The sequence below is a fragment of the Heptranchias perlo genome, chromosome 34, assembly GCF_035084215.1.
Source record: "Heptranchias perlo isolate sHepPer1 chromosome 34, sHepPer1.hap1, whole genome shotgun sequence".
In the NCBI taxonomy this organism is placed as follows: Eukaryota; Metazoa; Chordata; class Chondrichthyes; order Hexanchiformes; family Hexanchidae; genus Heptranchias; species Heptranchias perlo.
Window position 1 is genome coordinate 18584479 of NC_090358.1, and position 19974 is coordinate 18604452.

The 19974-nt window shown below is 40.5% G+C and overlaps 1 protein-coding gene across 15 annotated transcripts in view; it reads left to right on the plus strand.

Annotated features, from left to right (window-relative positions):
• LOC137301862 (myocyte-specific enhancer factor 2A-like) overlaps window positions 1–19974 on the plus strand; it is a 311843-nt gene that overhangs the window by 181837 nt on the left and 110032 nt on the right. For all 15 annotated transcript variants that reach the window (XM_067971554.1, XM_067971555.1, XM_067971556.1 and 12 more), the window contains one exon: window positions 14359–14547. In XM_067971554.1, the coding sequence (XP_067827655.1) occupies window positions 14494–14547 (54 nt within the window). In that variant the 5' untranslated portion in view covers window positions 14359–14493. The remainder of the gene's footprint in view (window positions 1–14358; window positions 14548–19974) is intronic.

Genomic DNA, 19974 nt, shown 5'->3' on the forward strand with positions numbered 1-19974 from the left:
CACTGCTCGAGTGTACTAGAAAGTGTTGTTCAGAGCTCCTACTAGAAAGGATTGCTACCATGGATACTGACAAGATCCTGCCTTTGCCTCCAAGCCATGGTGGGTGTGGGCGGAGGAAACTTGGTACCTCACTTTTCATCGGTCTTGCTTTTAATCATGTTCACTTCACATCTAAAAATAGAAATGTCTTTTTTTTTAAAAAGAAAACACTATTGCTTTCTCTTATTACCTTACTTAATACCAATCCAAATGATATAATAATTTCTGACTTGGGATGTTTTGAACAGTGAATACGGGGCTAAAAGCTACAGTTTCAAAAGCTCTGACACAGAAATACTTTTAATGAAACTGAACAACTATATTAAGGATGAGTGAATAATCTATTAAATAATTCCACAAGTAAGATAACAGAATAGCCTTGGAGCAATTAAGTTGTAAATGGATTATAGTTGGCAAATAGATGCATTTTTGTTATCACCTCATCAGTCATATTATATTTATACAATGTTCATATTTGCTTATAATAATTAAATGGGCTAAGGAATTGCAGATGGGTTTTTAAACTTTAGATATAGACATCTATCTCTATCTCCATCTCCCACCTCCCCCCTCCCCGATCTCTGACCACCCCGCCCGATCTCCGATCTCACACCCCCACAATCCCTGACCACAGGAAACCACGGGCAAAAAAATTTTAAAGACGCCCGGATGTCAAAATCGACAGGACACCCTGGAAACTCATTGTTCCGGGTTTCCTGTCTGAAATCCACCCCCCCCCCCCCCCCACTCTCTTCATGGCCCCAAGTAAATATTGGGGCCATGGTACTGCTTATCAGGGGAGGAAATTGAAAATGTTCACATGATGGAGTGTCCACCAAGAAAGATAATGTGAGTGTAATCTAGGCAACATGAATCTGTAACAAGAAGAATGCATCTCCAACATGTTTGATTACAATTCAAAAGAAGTTATTTTTAACTTTGTACAAATCACTGGTGAGGCCATATTGGGACTTTGGGATATTGATGCATTGGAGAGGGTTCAGAGAAGAACAACATGGTTAATTCTGGGGTGCAGTAATGCAGAGAGATTTGCAGAGCTGCACTGAAGAAAAGACAATTGAGAGAGGTACAGATGATGCAACTGTGAACAGCATATTTGATTTGACTAAGCGCAGAATTAAAAATCCTCATTTGTGACTAGAAATTAAATGAACTTGAAAGCAGTTCGAGCTGTGTCAATTTAACTTTTGGGGGGAAGAAAAGAGCCCAATAATTATCTGATTTAGAACATGATTAAAGGTTCCAAGTGTAGATTGGTATGGTAAGGTTACTCTGGGGCATGGTGGTATCTATGCTGCAGGAATGGGATTGTTGCCTACAGAGGGCAGCCAGGCCAGTTTGAATAATAGAAATGGGGGGGCTGGATAAGTATGTTGAAGTTTGCTTTATTATCTTTGGGAATGAGAGCATACACAGTAAAATGTTCCATCAGGTGATTAAAATAGGTGGGATAGACTCCATCGGGGTAAATTTTAAACACCAAGGACGGGTGGGTGGGAAGGTAAAAATTGTAAAAGTATAAAACCTGACGCCAACTCTCCTCCAACCCGCCCACTTCCGGTTTTAACAGAGGTGGGTCGAGGGGTGGGTGGCAAACCCTCTCTCGGGAGGCGGGTCGGCCAATAAAATCTTATAATGAGGCTGCGGGCCTCCATTTTAATTTTAAAAAATGTTTTTATCTCCTGGGGGCCGGGATTCCGGGGCCTTCTGATTCTCGCCACGTAAGAGGAGGTGAGAAGGCCCAGATGAACAGGTAAGTGCCTTTATTGTACTGCTTGTGGGCCCGGGGGAGCAGGAGTGTTTCCTCCAGGCCCAACAAGCTTATCTGCCGTGATCCAACACATGCGATCAGCTGATTTTTCCCCCCACCCCCACCCCACCGGATGTCTCCGTCCCCAAGCCTCCAATGTCTGACTTACCTGGCATTTTTTCCCGGCTGCTTTCCCATTCAACAGGTAGCCAGCATGTCAATCTGGCTGGCTGTCACACAGGAAACCTGCTGAAAAAATTTAAAATACAACCTGACTTCAAAACCAGCAGGACGTCCGCGAAACCCTTACTTTCACTTCCCCCTGCTCCCCCCCCCCTCCCCTTCTCTTCATGGCTCGGAGTAAAAATCCAGGCCATGACTTTGCATCAGTATGAAGCATTTTGATTATGCATCAGGGCAAACGTTGTGATATAACTTGGGAGTCAGGTTGCAATCTGACTTGTGAACGCAGTAAAGGTAAGCAATGTGACACCCCCTCCAGACAGTGGTATATAATTCCAGTCTGACGTGAGGCTGAATTTAAAATGTGCTTAGTTAGTTGGTTTGATCTCCTGGGCACTTTATAAGCTTAGTATTGAGTCTTTTTAACGTAATGAGAATGCAGATGCTGAAACATGTTCCCCTAACAGGTAGCAGCAGGGAACATAATTTTGTGCACGTGCAAAGGTTTCTCCTGATGGGCAGAATTTGAGTAGTAGCCCATGTTATGTTTGAGTCTTGCTGGCTATACTTCTTCAAATCTATAGCTAGTGCTCTCAGACTGGTAATGTAATATAACTGCAGCCTGTGAAGGGGTAGCTTTACACGGTCTGTTTTGTGACTTATGTTGTCTGTGACCTAACTCACACTTCAGAAGGGATTGGCCACCATCTTGAAAATCCCATAAGTGGGTCTTGAGTACAAATTCACAGGAATTTCTTGTGCCAAATAATTACTTTATTGAGAAGTGATCTGTTGACCTTGTGTTGGATTTAGTTATATGGCTCAATAGAAATGAAACCTAACACGTTCAAGTTTATGTGAGTGTTGCATAAAAATGAAGTTCTCATTCACTGGGAATGTAGTGAGGTGGGGTGATTTAACGCTAATGTTTTTGGACTTCATGAAACCAGATGGTGTGATGATAGTGAATTTCAAATAGGATAACTTCAAATTGTCTGAGGAGGAGGTGGAGAAAGCACAGAATGGTGGTGTACATATATTACCATAGAGAACAGTGTCATTCCATATCCTTCAGTAGCAATATTTATTTGTAGGCTGAGATAGCAGAAACAATTAATTAATTAGTACATTGATTTTGCAACAGGGTGTGGTGCTGGTTCTATGCAAGAATTTCCTTTGTGGATAGGAAATTTAAATACAAAGTTGTGCCTGCCCACAGAACATGAGAAAAACAGGCAATGGTTGGATTTATATAAAGTAGAAGGAAGGGCAGATCATTATTATTTCTATTGCTGATGACCAACCTAATGTTTCAACAAAATGTGTACATAGGAATTGCCAGAAAAACTGATAAGTGAACAAGAAGTGGGAATCCCACTAAGTGTAGATATGGGATCTAACTAACAAGTTGTGAAGGGGCTGTTCAGGGAGAATTTGAGTCCCCTATGAGTAACAGATGTAGATGGAGCTATGGCTATTTCTGATGGGCAATGATAAACATGCATTTCAGTGGACAGCAAAAGAGTTAGCAATGGGGATGTAGGAATATTTTGATCTCTGAAGTGTTACATTTGAGTGAGAAATGTAGAATAATCAGCACGAAGAAAAGCAATAATGAAAAATAGAAAGAGTTTAAAACTGCAGTTTTGGTTTGCATGAGTATTCAAACAATTACTTCCTAACAGCATTTAAAGTCAATAGAACTGTGAAGAACGGATAATTCTTCACAACAAAGGTTGAAATGTTTTGTTGAATTATATATAACCAACAAAATCCCATCAGTCCAGCAGGAATTCAGGACTTATTTTTAAGCAAGAGCATAAGAGGACCTCTGATTGTCATGAAGTAAAATAATGAATGTAATTGGGTTATCGAACAAAGAATTACCCAGGTATATTGAGCTGGAGGGAATAAGTGTGAGAATATTATGTTTTTAAGCAGTGTGGTGGGATATAGGGAATTGGGATATACCAGATTACTGGCATAAAACAACCATTCCCCTACTTAAACAATAAGAAAATTTAATATAATTTGAATAAGTCTAGCTATCCAAATCAAGGAAAAAATTATAATACACCAGATGAAGTTATGACTCTTATTCAAATTCAGACTGGTTAATGAACATATAATGAACCACTGGTGACTTTTTACTATGGTAGAGAACAGAAAATGTGCTTAACTTAATAAAACCTTGTACAATAATATCATTGCATAAGTGGTGTAATGAAGAAATAAGGAGATTGCTGGTAATTGAACGTATAATGTCAAACTGCTTGCAATAAAGAAGGAATATACTTATAGTCTTGGAGGATAACAATGACAACTTGTCACTGTGAGTGTTAAATATCTTAATTAAAGGTTTGTCTAACAGGTCTACACAGGCACTGAATTGAAGGTGCAAATGAAGTCAGAAGTGCAGCACAACAGATGATCTCCATTTTTGTACATTAATGGAAAGTGGTACAAGAGTGTTTCTCAGCTCAGGCAGCCATCACTTTCTGGAAGGGGTACAACAAGAAATGTGTGACTTTTTAAAAGTTGCTTGCAGTACCTATTAGCAAGAATTAGAATCTTACATTGTTACAGTATTGTATAAAGTAGATTTGAACATTTTCACAGAAGGTCCTGGTCCAGTGTACCATTAGTACCTTTTTATGAATCAACTATTGATTTTATTTCTATCACAAGATGAGACTTTTTCTCTCAAGTGTGGATTAATATAAATGTAAACAATCCTATTTGTATGGCTGTATTGGAGTGAGCATTGAGTTATTCTATTAACCCACTTCCTGTGAAAGGCTTCAGTACGTCATTCAAAATTATTGTGACCATGTTGTGGGAATGACCTTTTAACCTCTTCAGTGGTAATTATGGACAGTGTTGGGTCGCTGTCAACCGAGAAAAAGCTACTTTTGTGCTGAGACTGATTTTGGTCTATGTGGATTAGAAAGGGTTCCAGGTTTCTACCTTTTTAATGTAGATGATCTAATATACTGAAATCTAGTAGCACGCACCCATGTGTGAGTTTATTTCCAAATTATCCTCAGATTTTCACGTGGATGCATAAGCTGTTGCTTTGCTTCTGTTGTAATGATCGCCCTGGATTGAAGGTGGCTTACTGGCCTAGTTAACAAAACCAGTTAGGAAGGTCATGAGTGCATTTGTACAGTTGTTAAGGTTGTTGTTTTAAGCCTTTCAGCAGACAGTAATCTTCATATTGGATATCAGCCAAAATAAAATCGGTTTGATTTTGAATGGCTTTTATCCATTTTTTAAAAAAAAGCTGAAAATTTCTTAATAATTGAAGAAATATTCCTACTGCCTACTATTTAAAAAAAATTCTTTCACCTACATCAGTGTCACAATGCTATCGTAACACAGCCACAATTCCACTGGAAGCTTGTATTGATAAAACCTATAAGTAGGCAAAATGATCCGTGTAATTCCAGTGATCCATGCGTGTTTTTTTGCTTAATCCCTTTTTATTTAGTTCCCTCCTTTGAATGTTGTCATGCCATGTTTCATTCCCTTGTTGAATAAAGACTGGTGAAGTTTCAGCAAATAGCACTTGAAGGAAGTCTTTGAGAAAAGATTAACAGGTTCACCTTTTACCCTCTTTTTTTTGACATTAGAATGTTTTTGAGCAGCCATGTGAGGAACACTGCAATCCCCACTGCATGTAACTCTGGATAGTTCTAGTCACTTCATGATGGGAAGGATGTTATTGCTCTTGAGGGAGTACAGAGAGGAGCAATCAAGATTATTCCAAGTATCTAGAATCCAAATTATGCAGAAAAATTAAGAAAATCAGATTTTTCTTTCCTTGGAAAAGAGGAGACTTTGAGGCAACCAAATTGAAGTTTTCAAAGATTGAAGAGGATTGTTGATCCAAGCAAAGGGTTTGAGCACAAGTTTTAAGTATCAGAAATTTAGGAGTAAGGAGGAAAGTCCAGCAGAACTTTTTTATGCAGGTGATAGTAAATTTATGGAAAAGTCACCTTGGGAGGCCATTGAAATAAATAGTGTAACCAGGCTCAGGAGGCTGCTACATATGCTCCTGGTGGGAGAAGCTTTTGACGGGTAGGGTGAAAAAGAAGGTTGGGATCATTCAAATAGGCACTGGCTCTCTGAGCTTAATGCCATTTTTTTTTGTTCTTACCAGTGATAAGTTATAGCAATAACTGATCTAAAAAGGAACGTTCAGGTGCTGGAACTGGTGTTATTTGATCATATAGTTGAATAATTATTTTCAGAATAAGCTCATAAAGTTGCTAATAATAATGGAACTAAAATACACGGAGCAGTCCTGCCATTTCCCCAAGTCAAACTGACATTGTGTGCGCTGGCAGTTTTTCTTGTATGCAGGATTGTGAAGTGTGCAATGATTAATCAGCTTATGTTGTCGCTGCAAATTAAATGAGAATAGGATGAAGAAAGAGATGTCCTGGGTCATGTACAAGGCCTGAAGGTCAGCCTATTTCCCAGAGCTGGCTGGAAACACATAGGTCAGTTTCAAAGGCTTGAGAGCGGAAGGGGACTCTTCAAAGAACCTGATAAGAACGGCCATAATTTTGCTTTTAAAAATCCATGTTTTCTGCAGTTGTGACTATTGATTTTTTGTAGATTTTACATCAGATCTTGAGTGTTTTTTTAAACAAAACTTTTGAGGAGCATTCCTTCCTAGTTTTGTAAACATATGCAAATATTCATCCCCCCCCCCCAATTTGCTAGACATGAATTTCTGCGTTTAAAGGTAATTTTTTTTTGTTTAAAGAGGGATAATCAACTTGTCATAGTAAAGATTATTTGCCAGAATTTCATGAAAATTGTGCTCTTTTAAGAGAATGTGGAGGGGGAGGGAGGGTCAAAGTACAACTAACATATTACACCTTTTGACGTAAATAATTCCTGAGTCTAGTAGTTTGAAAGTTGTCTTTCTCTCCATTCATATACTAATTTAAATTTTATATATTGACACATCTTTATGTGATCTCAGGTCATTGTTATCGGTACAAGATGACCCCTATGGGCTGGCATTTGCCTCAGGACTTCCCAAAATGTCTTCCAGTGCTGATAATCCACCTATATCTCCAGGGATTGCATATTCTTTGAATAGTGCCATGGGATCTTTAGTGTCCCGTTCTTGTGAGAATTCCTGCCTATGGTATGCAGTGGCTGCAATTGCTTCCATTAGCAGCCGGACTCTCGCACGAGTGGCACTGAGAAGAGAGGGGCCCCGATTCCCTCTTAATTTTGTCAGCAAATACTGACATGCTGACTGATAGCGTGAAATGCCGACAGTGGGCATGTACCTTTGTAAAAAGGAATTTCTTTGTGATGGTGAAACCAAAAATTAGGAACGCTAACAAAACAGTATTGGATGATTTTTTTTTAATACACCCACCCCATAGAAAAACAGAAGTGTATGATTTATTATTTAGTTGGATCCATTTTAATAGGCAGGTTATTGCAGGTGTTGTCTCATCTGGTTAAAAGAACTAAGTTGAAGCATGAATCACTACATAAGATCTTAGTACTCATGTAATAATAGGACTGCATGGCTCGAATACACTTGAAAGGCACGTGCATAGAAAAAAAAATTACCGGTTTAGGTAAATCTCAGTAAATTTGAATAATGAGGATCACTGTCTGTATGTTCATGGAGAACTGCAGGGGTGGAACTGGCTTTATTGAAGGGATGGGATTAAGGTAGTGGAAACTATTAACCTAGATGAGATTCATCTCCTATCTCTTATAGCTTTCACAGTCTTAGCATATATGGGTTAAAATAAAGATGTACCATATAATTTAACACCTAAACAGATAAACTGAGATCATCTTGCTCATGTTCAGGTGATAGTGATTCTTTTATTTATTGTTTATATACTCTTTTGCTTCACCAGAGGTGTAAAACTTATTAATATATTCATGGAAATAACAATCTAAAAGAAATTATTAATACGCTGACTGATGTGCACATGTCCAGTACTTTGTTGTTTCTAGCTCAGATTTATAGCCATCCCAGTTTTTTCCTTAGTTATTGTTATGATCTGTTGATAAACTCAAGGGAATTAATACAAAGTATAAGCTTGATACCCCAAAATTTTAAATGTACATAAAATGCTGTCATGCTTGTTCTAAAGAAATTGGTTTTGTTCAGAAGATGTTACTCTTATGCTAAATAAAAGCATCATTTTATTGTGAGTAATATTTCACTATCAGGGAATGCAGACTCTGGTCATGGCATTAAGCTAATAGTGTGCTGGGATTTGCTGTCAAAATAACGGTGAAGCTAATGGCGCTCGCCGTTATTTATGCGTAAATGGTACAGCAACTTGAGGCGAGGAGCAGATGTGCGATTAAATGCGAATATCTAAAAGTTGCGTCTGAGATGTGCCACTTCACCATTAGCTTCGCAAAAGCGGCATTTCGCTGCCTGCTTCACCATTCACATGCATTGATTGTTGTGACGTTGTAGGTACAAACTAAATTCGCCACAGATATTTAGAGCTAGTAATTACAAGCGTAAGTACCCTTTTAATGACATGGTAATTGTTAATTACTGCCAAATCAACCTCTCTGAAAATTAACTATTACATGTGTGGAGTCTCATTCCTCCAGGTTTTGAATTTTTCAGGGAGATTTTAAAAATGTCATTTAAATTTTTTTTTCTTTCTTTTCCTTTTCTGTCTTGTTTTTCTTAATCCAATCTTTCTTTCCCTTTCTCTCTCTCTCTCTTTCTGTACCTGATTTGACATTGAATTCACCCCCTTCAATTCACCCTCCTTCTCAGTCCTTCTGCTGTTTATTTCCCAACCCCTCACTCTGGTTAAGGAGATACCCTGTTGGTTGCCCTGTTTCCCTCACTGTGACGTTATCAGCTGGCACTTTGAGCAACTTTTTGGGCAAAAGTGTTTTGAGTTGAAGAATGCCGTGGCAAGCCTAACTAACGGCAGACACCACTAGATGCCCTGCTACAGCAAATTCTGGCCCATTATTGTTTAGCTGAAGTAAAAATAAAAATTACACAAAATTAGTCAGCATCTGAAAGAGAAAGATGGATTAATGTAACAGTGGGATACTTCCTCTGAACTAAGATTTCAGATAGAAGGTCCTACCCAAAACATCAGTTTTTGTCTTTCAGACGGTGACTGATGTGCGCATGTCCAGTACTCTGATGTTTCTAGTTCAGATGTATAGTCATCCCTGTTTTTTCCTTAGTTATTGTTGTGATCTGTTGACAAACTCAGGGAAGTCCTGCCTGGAGCTGATTTTTCTGTTTTAAACAAAGTTAATATTTTACCCATTAGCAATGCAATACTTTGATGCCTTTTAACACTTTTGTTTTAATAGGTATTTTATAACTAAGTCCTGTTTGATGCAGGTCAGTGGTAACGGGCATTTTTTAATCAGTACCACACTGGGTGACACATTTACGTACTGAACTAACAGGTGCTCCTGGGGTCAGTTTTTAATCAAGATGAGAGGCTAAAAAGTTACAGGACTCCAGCTTCTAAATGATACATGGAGTTGCTGTTGTGGGCAGAAAATCAGTTGTATGCAGTTGTCTACAAACCAGGCAGAAATCTGAATCTAGGCTACACTGGAAGAGGATAATGGTTATAAACACTGAATGTGCTGAATGCCAGATAGCAATAGTAAGAACAGAATCTGCTCCATTAAATGTAGTGAAGAGTTGCAGCCACAAGTTGTTAACTGAAATATTTTGGGCAATGTCATCTTTACATAACATTTTCTAATTCGGTGAACATTTATCCAATTTTTGTGACCTTACTGTTAAAACCAAATTTTGGATTCGTATGAAATACTGTCGTGCAAATCTGGTTGTAGTTGGGAGTGAAAGTGATCGATCATGTGTCGGGTTGTTTTGTTTAACTCTCAGTGATGTAGTTGATCAACAACCCTGAGATGTTTTACAGCCTGAAGTTGTTTATCTGAATACCACTTATCTAAATTGACTGGCTGATCCTCCCTACATTGTGTGTGTGCGTGCATGACTATCTTGTACACTATTTGTTTTTGTGCAGAATTGATATTGTAATTCAGTACAGCATGGAATTAATATATAATCGGTTATCGTTAATTACTTACATATGCGTGGGGAAGCATTTCCCAAACTTTATTGCTTCTGACTGTAAAAGAAAAAGAACTTGCATTTCTATAGCATCTTTTACGACCTCAGGACGTGCCAAAGCGCTTGACAGCCAACGAAGTACTTTTTGAATTATTGTTGCTGTTGTAACGTAGGAAACATGGCAGCCAATTTGTGCACAGCAAAGACCCACAAACAGCAGTGAGATAATGATATGTGGATATTTGATAGCACCAAAATCAATTGCCAGTTTTTTTTATAAAAAAAATCTTTTTTTGTATTTTAAGTTTTCAGGCCAGTTCTCCTTTTAGAGCCATTTCATGCCACTTGCACTTTAATATTTTTATGCTTCCTACAAATATTCTCGTACATTGACACATTTGAGAAAAGAAGTGTGCATTTATTGAACAAACAAAAAATGTTCTGTCTTTATTCTGCAACCTATTCTTGTATAATTTAAAACTAAATTTATTTGAAATGAAAATCTAACAACATCAAGTAGAAAATAATGGATAGGTAGGAGGAATTACAAGGCAGTGATCTCATTGGACTGTTCAAGTGATAGTTTATGGTGAAGTACTCTAGTATGTGGGCCAACTGCGGACTTTGAACTTATAATCTGCCCCTTGAGCAGATTTGAATCACTGCTGTATTTCTGCTCCCACCAAGACTTGCAATTTTGACCACCTTTTATATTGTGGGCCAGGTCTTGGGAGAGTAGTCTAAGAGTGCCAACCTCCTAAATTTACTTTTAAATCATGCTGCCAGCCACCCTGTGAGCAAGTGGCAAAGAGGAAGTGCATGCCCAGGTTTGACATTACATTTTGGTCACTACACATGCGTAGAATGACTTTGTCAGTGCAAAGTTCGTAAATGCACTTGTTCATGATCCCAACATGCTGTAATGTATTGAAGTCACCACAGAAATGTGCTGCTGCCAATGCTCCATTAAGACCAGCAGCAGTCAGGATGACCCCATGAAAAACAGCTCTGCATTGCTGCTGGTGTGTAAAACAAAAACTGGCTGGTGTGTAAAACAAAAACTGGCAGGTTTATCTTGTTTTGGCTGCTGATTACGGGAAATCAACACTGAAGAAGCTGGCGACTGAAAAACAATACTGGATGTCTGTTCATATATCACTTAGACTTTCAATGAAGAGCAAGTCAGACTTGTTCATCCTTTTGTATCTGTTGCAGTCAGGTGTGAAACTTCATGCATGCCTGCACTACATAATGAGGTGATGGGTGCAATTCCAAGTCAGGCTGTCTAAAACACTGGGTGGAACTTTCAACTTTGACAGGTGCGTAAAAGAGGAGGTAGCAAATCAACTTCAGTGGAAAGGAGAATTGGACAGTGGTGTATAATGGGCGGTTGATCTGCTACCGCCCGATAATATGCCCCCACCTCAGTGAAAGTTTCGTCCACTGTCTGTTAGTAATCGATTGCAGTGCTGCTGTGCACAAAACCGTCGATAATTTTTTAAAAAAATGAACTGATGTTTGGAAATCTGGTAACTACATCTCATTGTATGAAGATGAAGGCCAAAATGAACTCTGAACCGTAAGTGACACATGTGGTTAATTACAGGGTTCCTAGTAAGAGAGGGTAAGAATTATTTCACATGTTATTTTCCCAACAACCATATTGCGAAGGGAAGTAAACAGATCAGTCACATCCGGCATAGGAGACTGAAGTCCAAATTAAATTATTTCGACCAGTTTGGAAAAACAACATAAAGGAAGAAAGGGGAAAGCACGTGATGGTGGTTGGTGAAAGAAAGAACTTGCATTTATATAGTGCTCAGGATGTACTAAAGCGCTTCACAGCAATGAATTACTTTGGTCAGGTAGTCATTATTGTTATGTAAGCAAACATAGTTAGGAAAGGATAATTGTGTGGTTGCATTAGGGGCAGGAAACGGGAAATACCTGGCCAAGTGTAGATAGAAAGAAGAAGGGCAAATGAGTGGCCATGTTGTTAAAAATAAGTCTTACAATGGGTTTGTGGGGGCAGCCCTTGAACAGGTGATGCTTAGAATTATTCCTTTTGGCTATAAGTGAGTATTCCTGGCTTATGGTGTTAGCTGAACTCTGATAACGTTACAGCTTTGAAAGTACTACCACATGCCCATTGTACACTCTAGAATTCGTGGAGGATTAATGTGCTCTGCGTTAACTTTTTCTCATTCAGCAATGGACAACACGGCAGATGTTGATTAGCTGCGCAAGCTGTGTGTTCTGTTTGATGTCAAGATTGAACGATCAACAAATCACTTTTTTTATATCTAAGAAGGAATCAAAGTCAGGCCATGGTGACCATGGGCCAGTATCCCCTCTGCTAACTGTGATAAAGCTCACAGAAATAAGAAACATGGACTTTCATTTCAGAGGAAATTATTTGATTTGTAATTCACTCGGTGCCTACAAAAATGAGAGCAAGTAGATCTCTGTACGTCAGAAACCTTTTGAGATGTAGCATTCTGAAGTTGGGCTTTTGTAACTGTTGGCCTGGATGTGTAACTTTATCAGAGGGTACAAGCTTTAGATCACAACAAAGGGATGTTTGTCATCCTTATCTCTATAACCCTGCATGCTTGGCTCCACTCATCCATGTCATTTGTATTAAGGGCTTGGTGGATGTCATGAGAGTGTAACTTCTCATTTGAAAGGCCAGAGGCAACCCAAGTTGATGCATGCACTTCTAGATTAGGAATTGGATAGTGGATGGAAAAATGACTTCAGTGCTGAGAAGACCAAATCAATAACTTTTTGACAAGAAGGATTAATTTCACTGTAGCTCACTCACCTCCAGTATTTGATAAGAATGAAAAACTTTGTTCAATCACAAACATTTAGCTGTTTGGCTTGATAATCACACTTGATATATACTGAAGCAAATAGATGTTTAGAATACTGGTAGAATAGTTGGGAATCTTGAAGAAAGCTTGTTCCTACCTGTCACCATCAGCCTTTAACTGCTCACTGACAGAATGTTCTTAATATTCACAGAAAATTCTTGCATAGAAAAATTTCTTACTATTTTCAAACAGAATAAAAAGTACTCTTTACAAAAAGCAACAAGCAGCCCATTCCCATATCCGTTTATTCCCTTCCCTTCAATGACCTATCTAATGTTACTATTCTTAAATGTTGACATGGCCTCTGCTTCAGTTATTAACTCTGACTGTGTTTCATAGCCTCACAAAACTCTGTTTTTAAAAAAAAAAGTTTCACCTGCTCTCTGTCCTAAATCTCTTACATTTAATTGTATTTCTATGCTCCCTTGTTCAGTCACTGAAAAGAGTCTGTTTCTACCTGCTCTATCTTATCCCTTCATAATTTTAAAAACCTCTATCAAATCACCCCTTAATCTTCTCCTAATATAAAAACAGAAAATGCTGGCAAAGCTCAGCAAGTGAGGCAGCATCTGTGGAGAAAGAAACAGAGTTAATATTTCAGGTCGAAGAACTTTCATCAGAACTGGAAGATGTTAAGAGTTAAAGTTTTTAAGCAAGTACAGAGCCAGAGGAAGGGGGGGTGGAGCGGGAGGGGAGGGGAGGAAAGAACAAAAGGGAAGGTCTGAGATAGGGTATGAGTGATTAAATGACAAAAGGGACGATGGTGCAAGGCAAGGAGGGTAGTAATGGGACATAGAAACATAGAAAAATTTACAGCACAGAAGGAGGCCATTTGGCCCATCGTGTCTGTGCTGGTCAGAAAAGAGCTACCCAGCCAAATCCCACTTTCCAGCAGTTGGTCCGTAGCCTTGTAGGTTATGGGACAAGTTAAGAAACAAAAGATCCTCCTAGAGGAGCTGTAAATGGCAACAGCAGAACCATAACTAGCAGCTGCAGTTCAACAAAATAAAAATGGGAGCGGTGTTATGGTCTGAAGTTATTGAAATCAATGTTGAGTCCAAAAGGTTGTAAAGTGCCTGAACAAAATATTAATCTTCTTTGTTCTAATTAAAACAGCCCCAATTATTTTTAAAAGTTTTTCTTTGTACTTGTATTTCCTCATACCAGGTAGCATCCTAGTGAATCTGTGCTGTCCCCTCTCAATTGCCTCAACATCCTTATTATAGTTCACTTAGTTGCTCTGCTTTTGCGGTTTTTCATTTTAGACTTGGTTTGATCTGTTTTTCCTAAAAAAAAAGTTGTAAACCTGAGACAAAGAAGGTTTTCTTCATAAAACTGGATTACATTTTTAAAAATTTATTCATCATCAATTGTCTTTTTTTAAAACTCTCTAGGATTTCGAAGAGGAGATCAGCTGACCAGGTCTAGAGGAAGAAAGTTCAGAAGAGAAGTCTGTATCATGCAGTAGAACGTTAAATACTGATATAGCTAGGATTGCACGCTGATATATTGGAGAGAGGAAGTTGAAGATGGGGCGGAAAAAGATTCAGATTACAAGGATTGTGGATGAGCGTAACAGGCAGGTAAGAAAATGGGGTGTGAAAGTGTGTGGAATTGGTTTCAGTACGCTCTCGAAAACCGACACAACTTCTGGGACTTAATTTGACTCAACCACCATTTTAATACATTGCTCTACTTTGTTATGTAAATAGGTTTTCCATTATTCAGTGTATAATGACTTTTTTTTATTTGTTCATGGGATGTGAGCGTCACTGACAAGGCCAGCATTTATTGCCCATCCCTAATTGCCCTTGAGAAGGTGGTGGTGAGCTGCCTTCTTGAACTGCTGCAGCCCATGTAGTGAAGGTTCTCCCACAGTGCTGTTAATTATGGAGTTCCAGGATTTTGACCAAGCAACGATGAAGGAACGGCGATATATTTCCAAGTCAGGATGGTGTGTGACTTGGAGGGGAACGTGCAGGTGGTGTTGTTCCCATGTGCCTGCTGCCCTTGTGCTTCTAGGTGGTAGAGGTCACAGGTCGGGAGGTGCTGTCGAAGAAGCCTTGGCGAGTTGCTGCAGTGCATCCTGTGGATGGTACACACTGCTGCCATGGTGCGCCGGTGGTGAAGGGAGTGAATGTTTAGGGTGGTGGATGGGGTGCCAATCAAGTGGGTTGCTTTCTCCTGGATGGTGTCGAGCTTCTTGAGTGTTGTTGGAGCTGCACTCATCCAGGCAAGTGGAGAGCATTCCATCACACTACTGACTTGTACCTTGTAGATGGTGGAAAGGCTTTGGGGAGCCAGGAGGTGAGTCACTCGCCGCAGAATACCCAGCCTCTGACCTGCTCTTGTAGCCACAGTAGTTATGTGGCTGGACCAGTTAAGTTTCTGGTCAATGGTGACCCCAGAATGTTGATGGTGGGGGATTTGGCGATGATAATGCTGTTGAATGTCAAGGGGAGGTGGTTAGACTCTCTCCTGTTGGAGATGGTCATTGCTTGGCACTTCTCTGGCGCGAATGTTACTTGCCACTTATCAGCCCAAGCCTGGATGTTGTCCAGGTATTGCTGCATGTGGGCAAGGACTGCTTCATTATCTGAGGGGTTGCGAATGGAACTGAACACTGTGCAATCATCAGCGAACATCCCCATTTCTGACCTTATGATGGAGGGAAGATCTTTGAAGCAGCTGAAGATGGTTGGGCCTACGACACTGCCCTGAGGAACTCCTGCAGCAATGTGCTGGGGCTGAGATGATTGTCCTCCAACAACCACTACCATCTTCCTTTGTGCTAGGTATGACTCCAGCCACTGGAGAGTTTTCCTCCTGATTCCCATTGACTTCAATTTTACTAGGGCTCCTTGGTGCCACACTTGGTCAAATGCTGCCTTGATGTCAAGGGCAGTCACTCTCGCCTCTGGAATTCAGCTCTTTTGTCCATGTTTGGACCAAGGCTGTAAGGATGTCTGGAGCCGAGTGGTTCTGGCGGAACCCAAACTGAGCATCGGTGAGCAGGTTATTCGTGAATAAGTGCCGCTTGATAGCACTGTCGATGACACCTTCCATCACTTTGCTGATGATTGAGAGTAGACTGATGGGGCGGTAATTGGCCGGATTGGATTTGTCCTGCTTTTTGTGGACAGGACATACCTGGGCAATTTTCCACATTGTCGGGTAGATGCCAGTGTTGTAGCTGTACTGGAACAGTTTGGCTAGAGATGCGGATAGTTCTGGAGCACAAGTCTTCAGCACTACAGCTGGGATGTTGTTGGGGCCCATAGCCTTTGCTGTATCCAGTGCACTCAGCTGTTTCTTGATATCACATGGAGTGAATCGAATTGGCTGAAGACGGGCTTCTGTGACACTGGGGATATCGGGAGGAGGCCGAGATGGCTCATCCATTCGGCACTTCTGGCTGAAGATGTTTGCAAAGTTTCAGCCTTGTCATTCGCACTCACGTGCTGGACTCCACCATCATTGAGGATGGGGATGTTTGCAGAGTCTCCTCCTACCATTAGTTGTTTAATTGTCCACCACCATTCACGGCTGGATGTGGCAGGACTGCAGTGCTTTGATCTGATCTGTTGGTTGTGGAATCGCTTAGCGCTGTTTAGCGCATGTAGTCTTGTGTTGTAGCTTCACCCCAGGTTGGCACCTCATTTTTAGGTGTGTCTGGTGCTGCTCCTGGCATGCTCTTCTGGACTCATTGAACCAGGGTTGATCCCCTGGCTTGTTGGTAATGGTAGAGTGAGGAATATGCCGGGCCATGAGGTTACAGATTGTGCTGGAATACAATTCTGCTGCTGCTGATGGCCCACAGCGCCTCATGGATGCCCAGTTTTGAGCTGCTGGATCTGTTCTGAATCTATCCCATTTAGCACGGTGGTAGTGCCACGCAACATGTTGGATGGTGTCCTCAGTGTGAAGACGGGACTTGGTCTCCACGAGGACTGTGCAGTGGTCACTCCTACCAATACTGTCATGGACAGATGCACCTGCGACAGGTAGATTGGTGAGGACGAGGCCAAGTAAGTTTTTTCCCTCATGTTGGTTCACACACCACCTGCCGCAGGCCCAGTCTGGCAGCTATGTCCTTCAGGACTGCGGCCAGCTCGGTGAGTAGTGGTGCTACCGAGCCACTCTTGGTGGTGGACATTGAAGTCCCCCACCCAGAGTACATTCTGTGCCCTTGCTACCCTCAGTGCTTCCTCCAAGTGGTGCTCAACATGGAGGAGAACTGATTCATCAGCTGAGGGAGGGCGGTAGGTGGTAATCAGCAGGAGGTTTCCTTGCCCATGTTTGATCTGATGCCATGAGATTTCATGGGGTCCAGAGTCAATGTTGAGGACTCCCAGGGCCATTCCCTCCTGACTGTGTATCACTGTACCGCCACCTCTGGTGGGTCTGTCCTGCCGGTGGGACAGGACATACCCAGGGATGGTGATGGAAGAGTCTCAGATTTTGGCTGAAAGGTATGATTCTGTGAGTATGGCTATGCCAGGCTGTTGCTTGACTAGTCTGTGGGACAGCTCTCCCAATTTTGGCACAAGTCCCCAGATGTTAGTGAGGAGGACTTTGCAGGGTCAACTGGGCTTGGTTTGCCTTTGTCGTGTCTGGTGCCCAGTGATCCGTCTGGATTTATTCTCATTGTCATTTTGTAACAGGATTGTACAACTGAGTGGCTTGCTAGGCCATTTCACGAGGGCAGATTGTTGGACTATAACCTGGTGTTGTAAGATTCTTTACATTTGTCAACCCTAGTCCATCACCGGCATCTCCACATCAAGATTAAGAATCAACCACATTGCTGTGTGTCTGGAGTCACATATAGGTCAGACTGGGTAAGGACAGCAGGTTTCCTTCCCTAAAGGAAGGGCGTTAGTGAACCAGATTGGTTTTTACGACAATCCGGTAGTTTTATGGCCACCATCACTGATATTAGTTTTTTTAATTCCAGATTTTATTTAATTAATTGAATTTAAATTCCCTAGCTGCTGTGGTGGGATTTGAACTCATGACTCTGGATTATTAGTCTAGGCTTGCTGGATTACTGGTCCAGTAACATAACCACAATGCTGCCCTACCCTTAATGCCTGTATTAAGGTCCTGCATGCTTCATAACATCTTATTAAATAGACTTCACAACTGCTTTTTCGTAATAATGGAAAAGAACATTTGTAAATGCGCATACATCACCAGGTGCAGGAATTCCGGCTTTTCAATCATTATATAGGGGTTATGTTTATGATATCACCACATGTAGCAACCAGAGGAAATCTTCCCCACTCTACTGATGTTTTAATATTTGAAATTAGATGTGATTTGTACCTGTAGTAGCCTATTAACATGCAACTGAAATGAAATTATAGTCATCCCATTAATGTTAACACTTTGAGTTAAGATCAGGATTGCTGAATTCTGGCATCTAATTATCTGTGCAGATTTGTTTAATTCTGGTTTCTGAATTGCCCTAATTTCAAATGGACTATTTAAATATTCATCTGATTTGTAGCCACATTAACTCGGCATGCAGCCAATTGTTTCTGCTACCAATTCTGTTCACTATTTAATATGAAATTTTAAAAGATATTGTTTGCAACTGATACATGCATGTGTGCAAAACTGTGTCTGTTGTAACAGAAAGCTGCCTGTGGGAGTTATATGCCAAGAGCCTGCAGTATAAACAAGGTAACTCTGCTCAATGTGCCAACATAGATTTGCATACTGAGGCACGGAACACAGCATAAATGTGGTGCAAAACAGTATGTCATTATTTTTTATCTCTACTGTAACAAGAGTAGCAATAAATTTAAATTCTTTTGCCACTTTTTTTTCTTCCCTGTGACTGCATTCTATTACAAAGTGCCTGTGTGTTGGACCTTTTAAAATTCAGAAATGAAAATTTAATACAAGCATATACTTGTCTAGGCAAATTTCTTTTTTTTTGTCGCAACAAAGAGCAATGTCGGAGACATTTTAAAGGGCATAATTTTAAACTAACCTGACGGGCTGGAAACAGGCGGTTCAGTGTCTGTTGCCCATCTTACACCCTGCCCAATTTTACCCTCCGTTGAAGTCAGTGGAGTGTACAATCGGGCGGCGGGTAAAGCAGGTGCCCTACCCGAACCCTCCCATTTCCCGCCTGGCGGGTTAGGTTAAAATGATGCCATTTATTTATTTTCTCATTCGATCTCTGCTGCTTCTGATGTAATCACACTCCTTCAGTTGGGAAAGCAGCATTAGCCTGGGCTCAGTGATCGTGCTCTATGGCCCCTGAACCTGAAGGTAATGGGTTCAAGCTCCATTTGCAGGCTTACACTTCAGTGCAGTACTGAGGGAGTACTGCAATGTCTGAGATGCCAACTTAAATCCATTTGACAGTGCGCTGGAGTTATATTCCATGTGGTATCAAACCCAAGTGGAAACCGCTTCACAGAGATGCACTCTAGGGAAACTTGCCTATTATGAGGAATTAAATTTGATTCTCGATTCTGGGATTCTAAACCGGTGTTCAGGATTCTGATGCTAGTCACTGGGGTGGCCTCTGAGACCATTGATAATGATATACTGAAATAGTTTTCTATTTACAGTTCAAAGAATAGAATCAATCCAGATGATGGTCACAAACTTCATGGTGTTGAATAGGTTTTTATGTTCTAACTTTAATCAGAGAATGAATACCAAACTGCTGCTTAAGTTAGACATTTAGTTGTAATGTGATCAGCTTATAATAGCTGAGTCTTCTGTGATATTTGAAAACTATAGAAAAGTTTCCATTTTGAGCAACCAGTGTCTTTTCTGTTACAACAGTACAGCACAAATTTTTAAACAGCATCTCTTACTGCACCAAGGGGAATTTGTCCCTCTCTTGGAGCAACCATTCTTGCAACCTCAAGAGGTCATCAGTTTTGTGCTAAATTATGGGTAGTTTTGATAGGTGGTAAACATGTAGTGATTTTATTGGGGGAAAAGCACGACAGTGCAGTTCGTTTTGGATTGTTTTCGCAAAG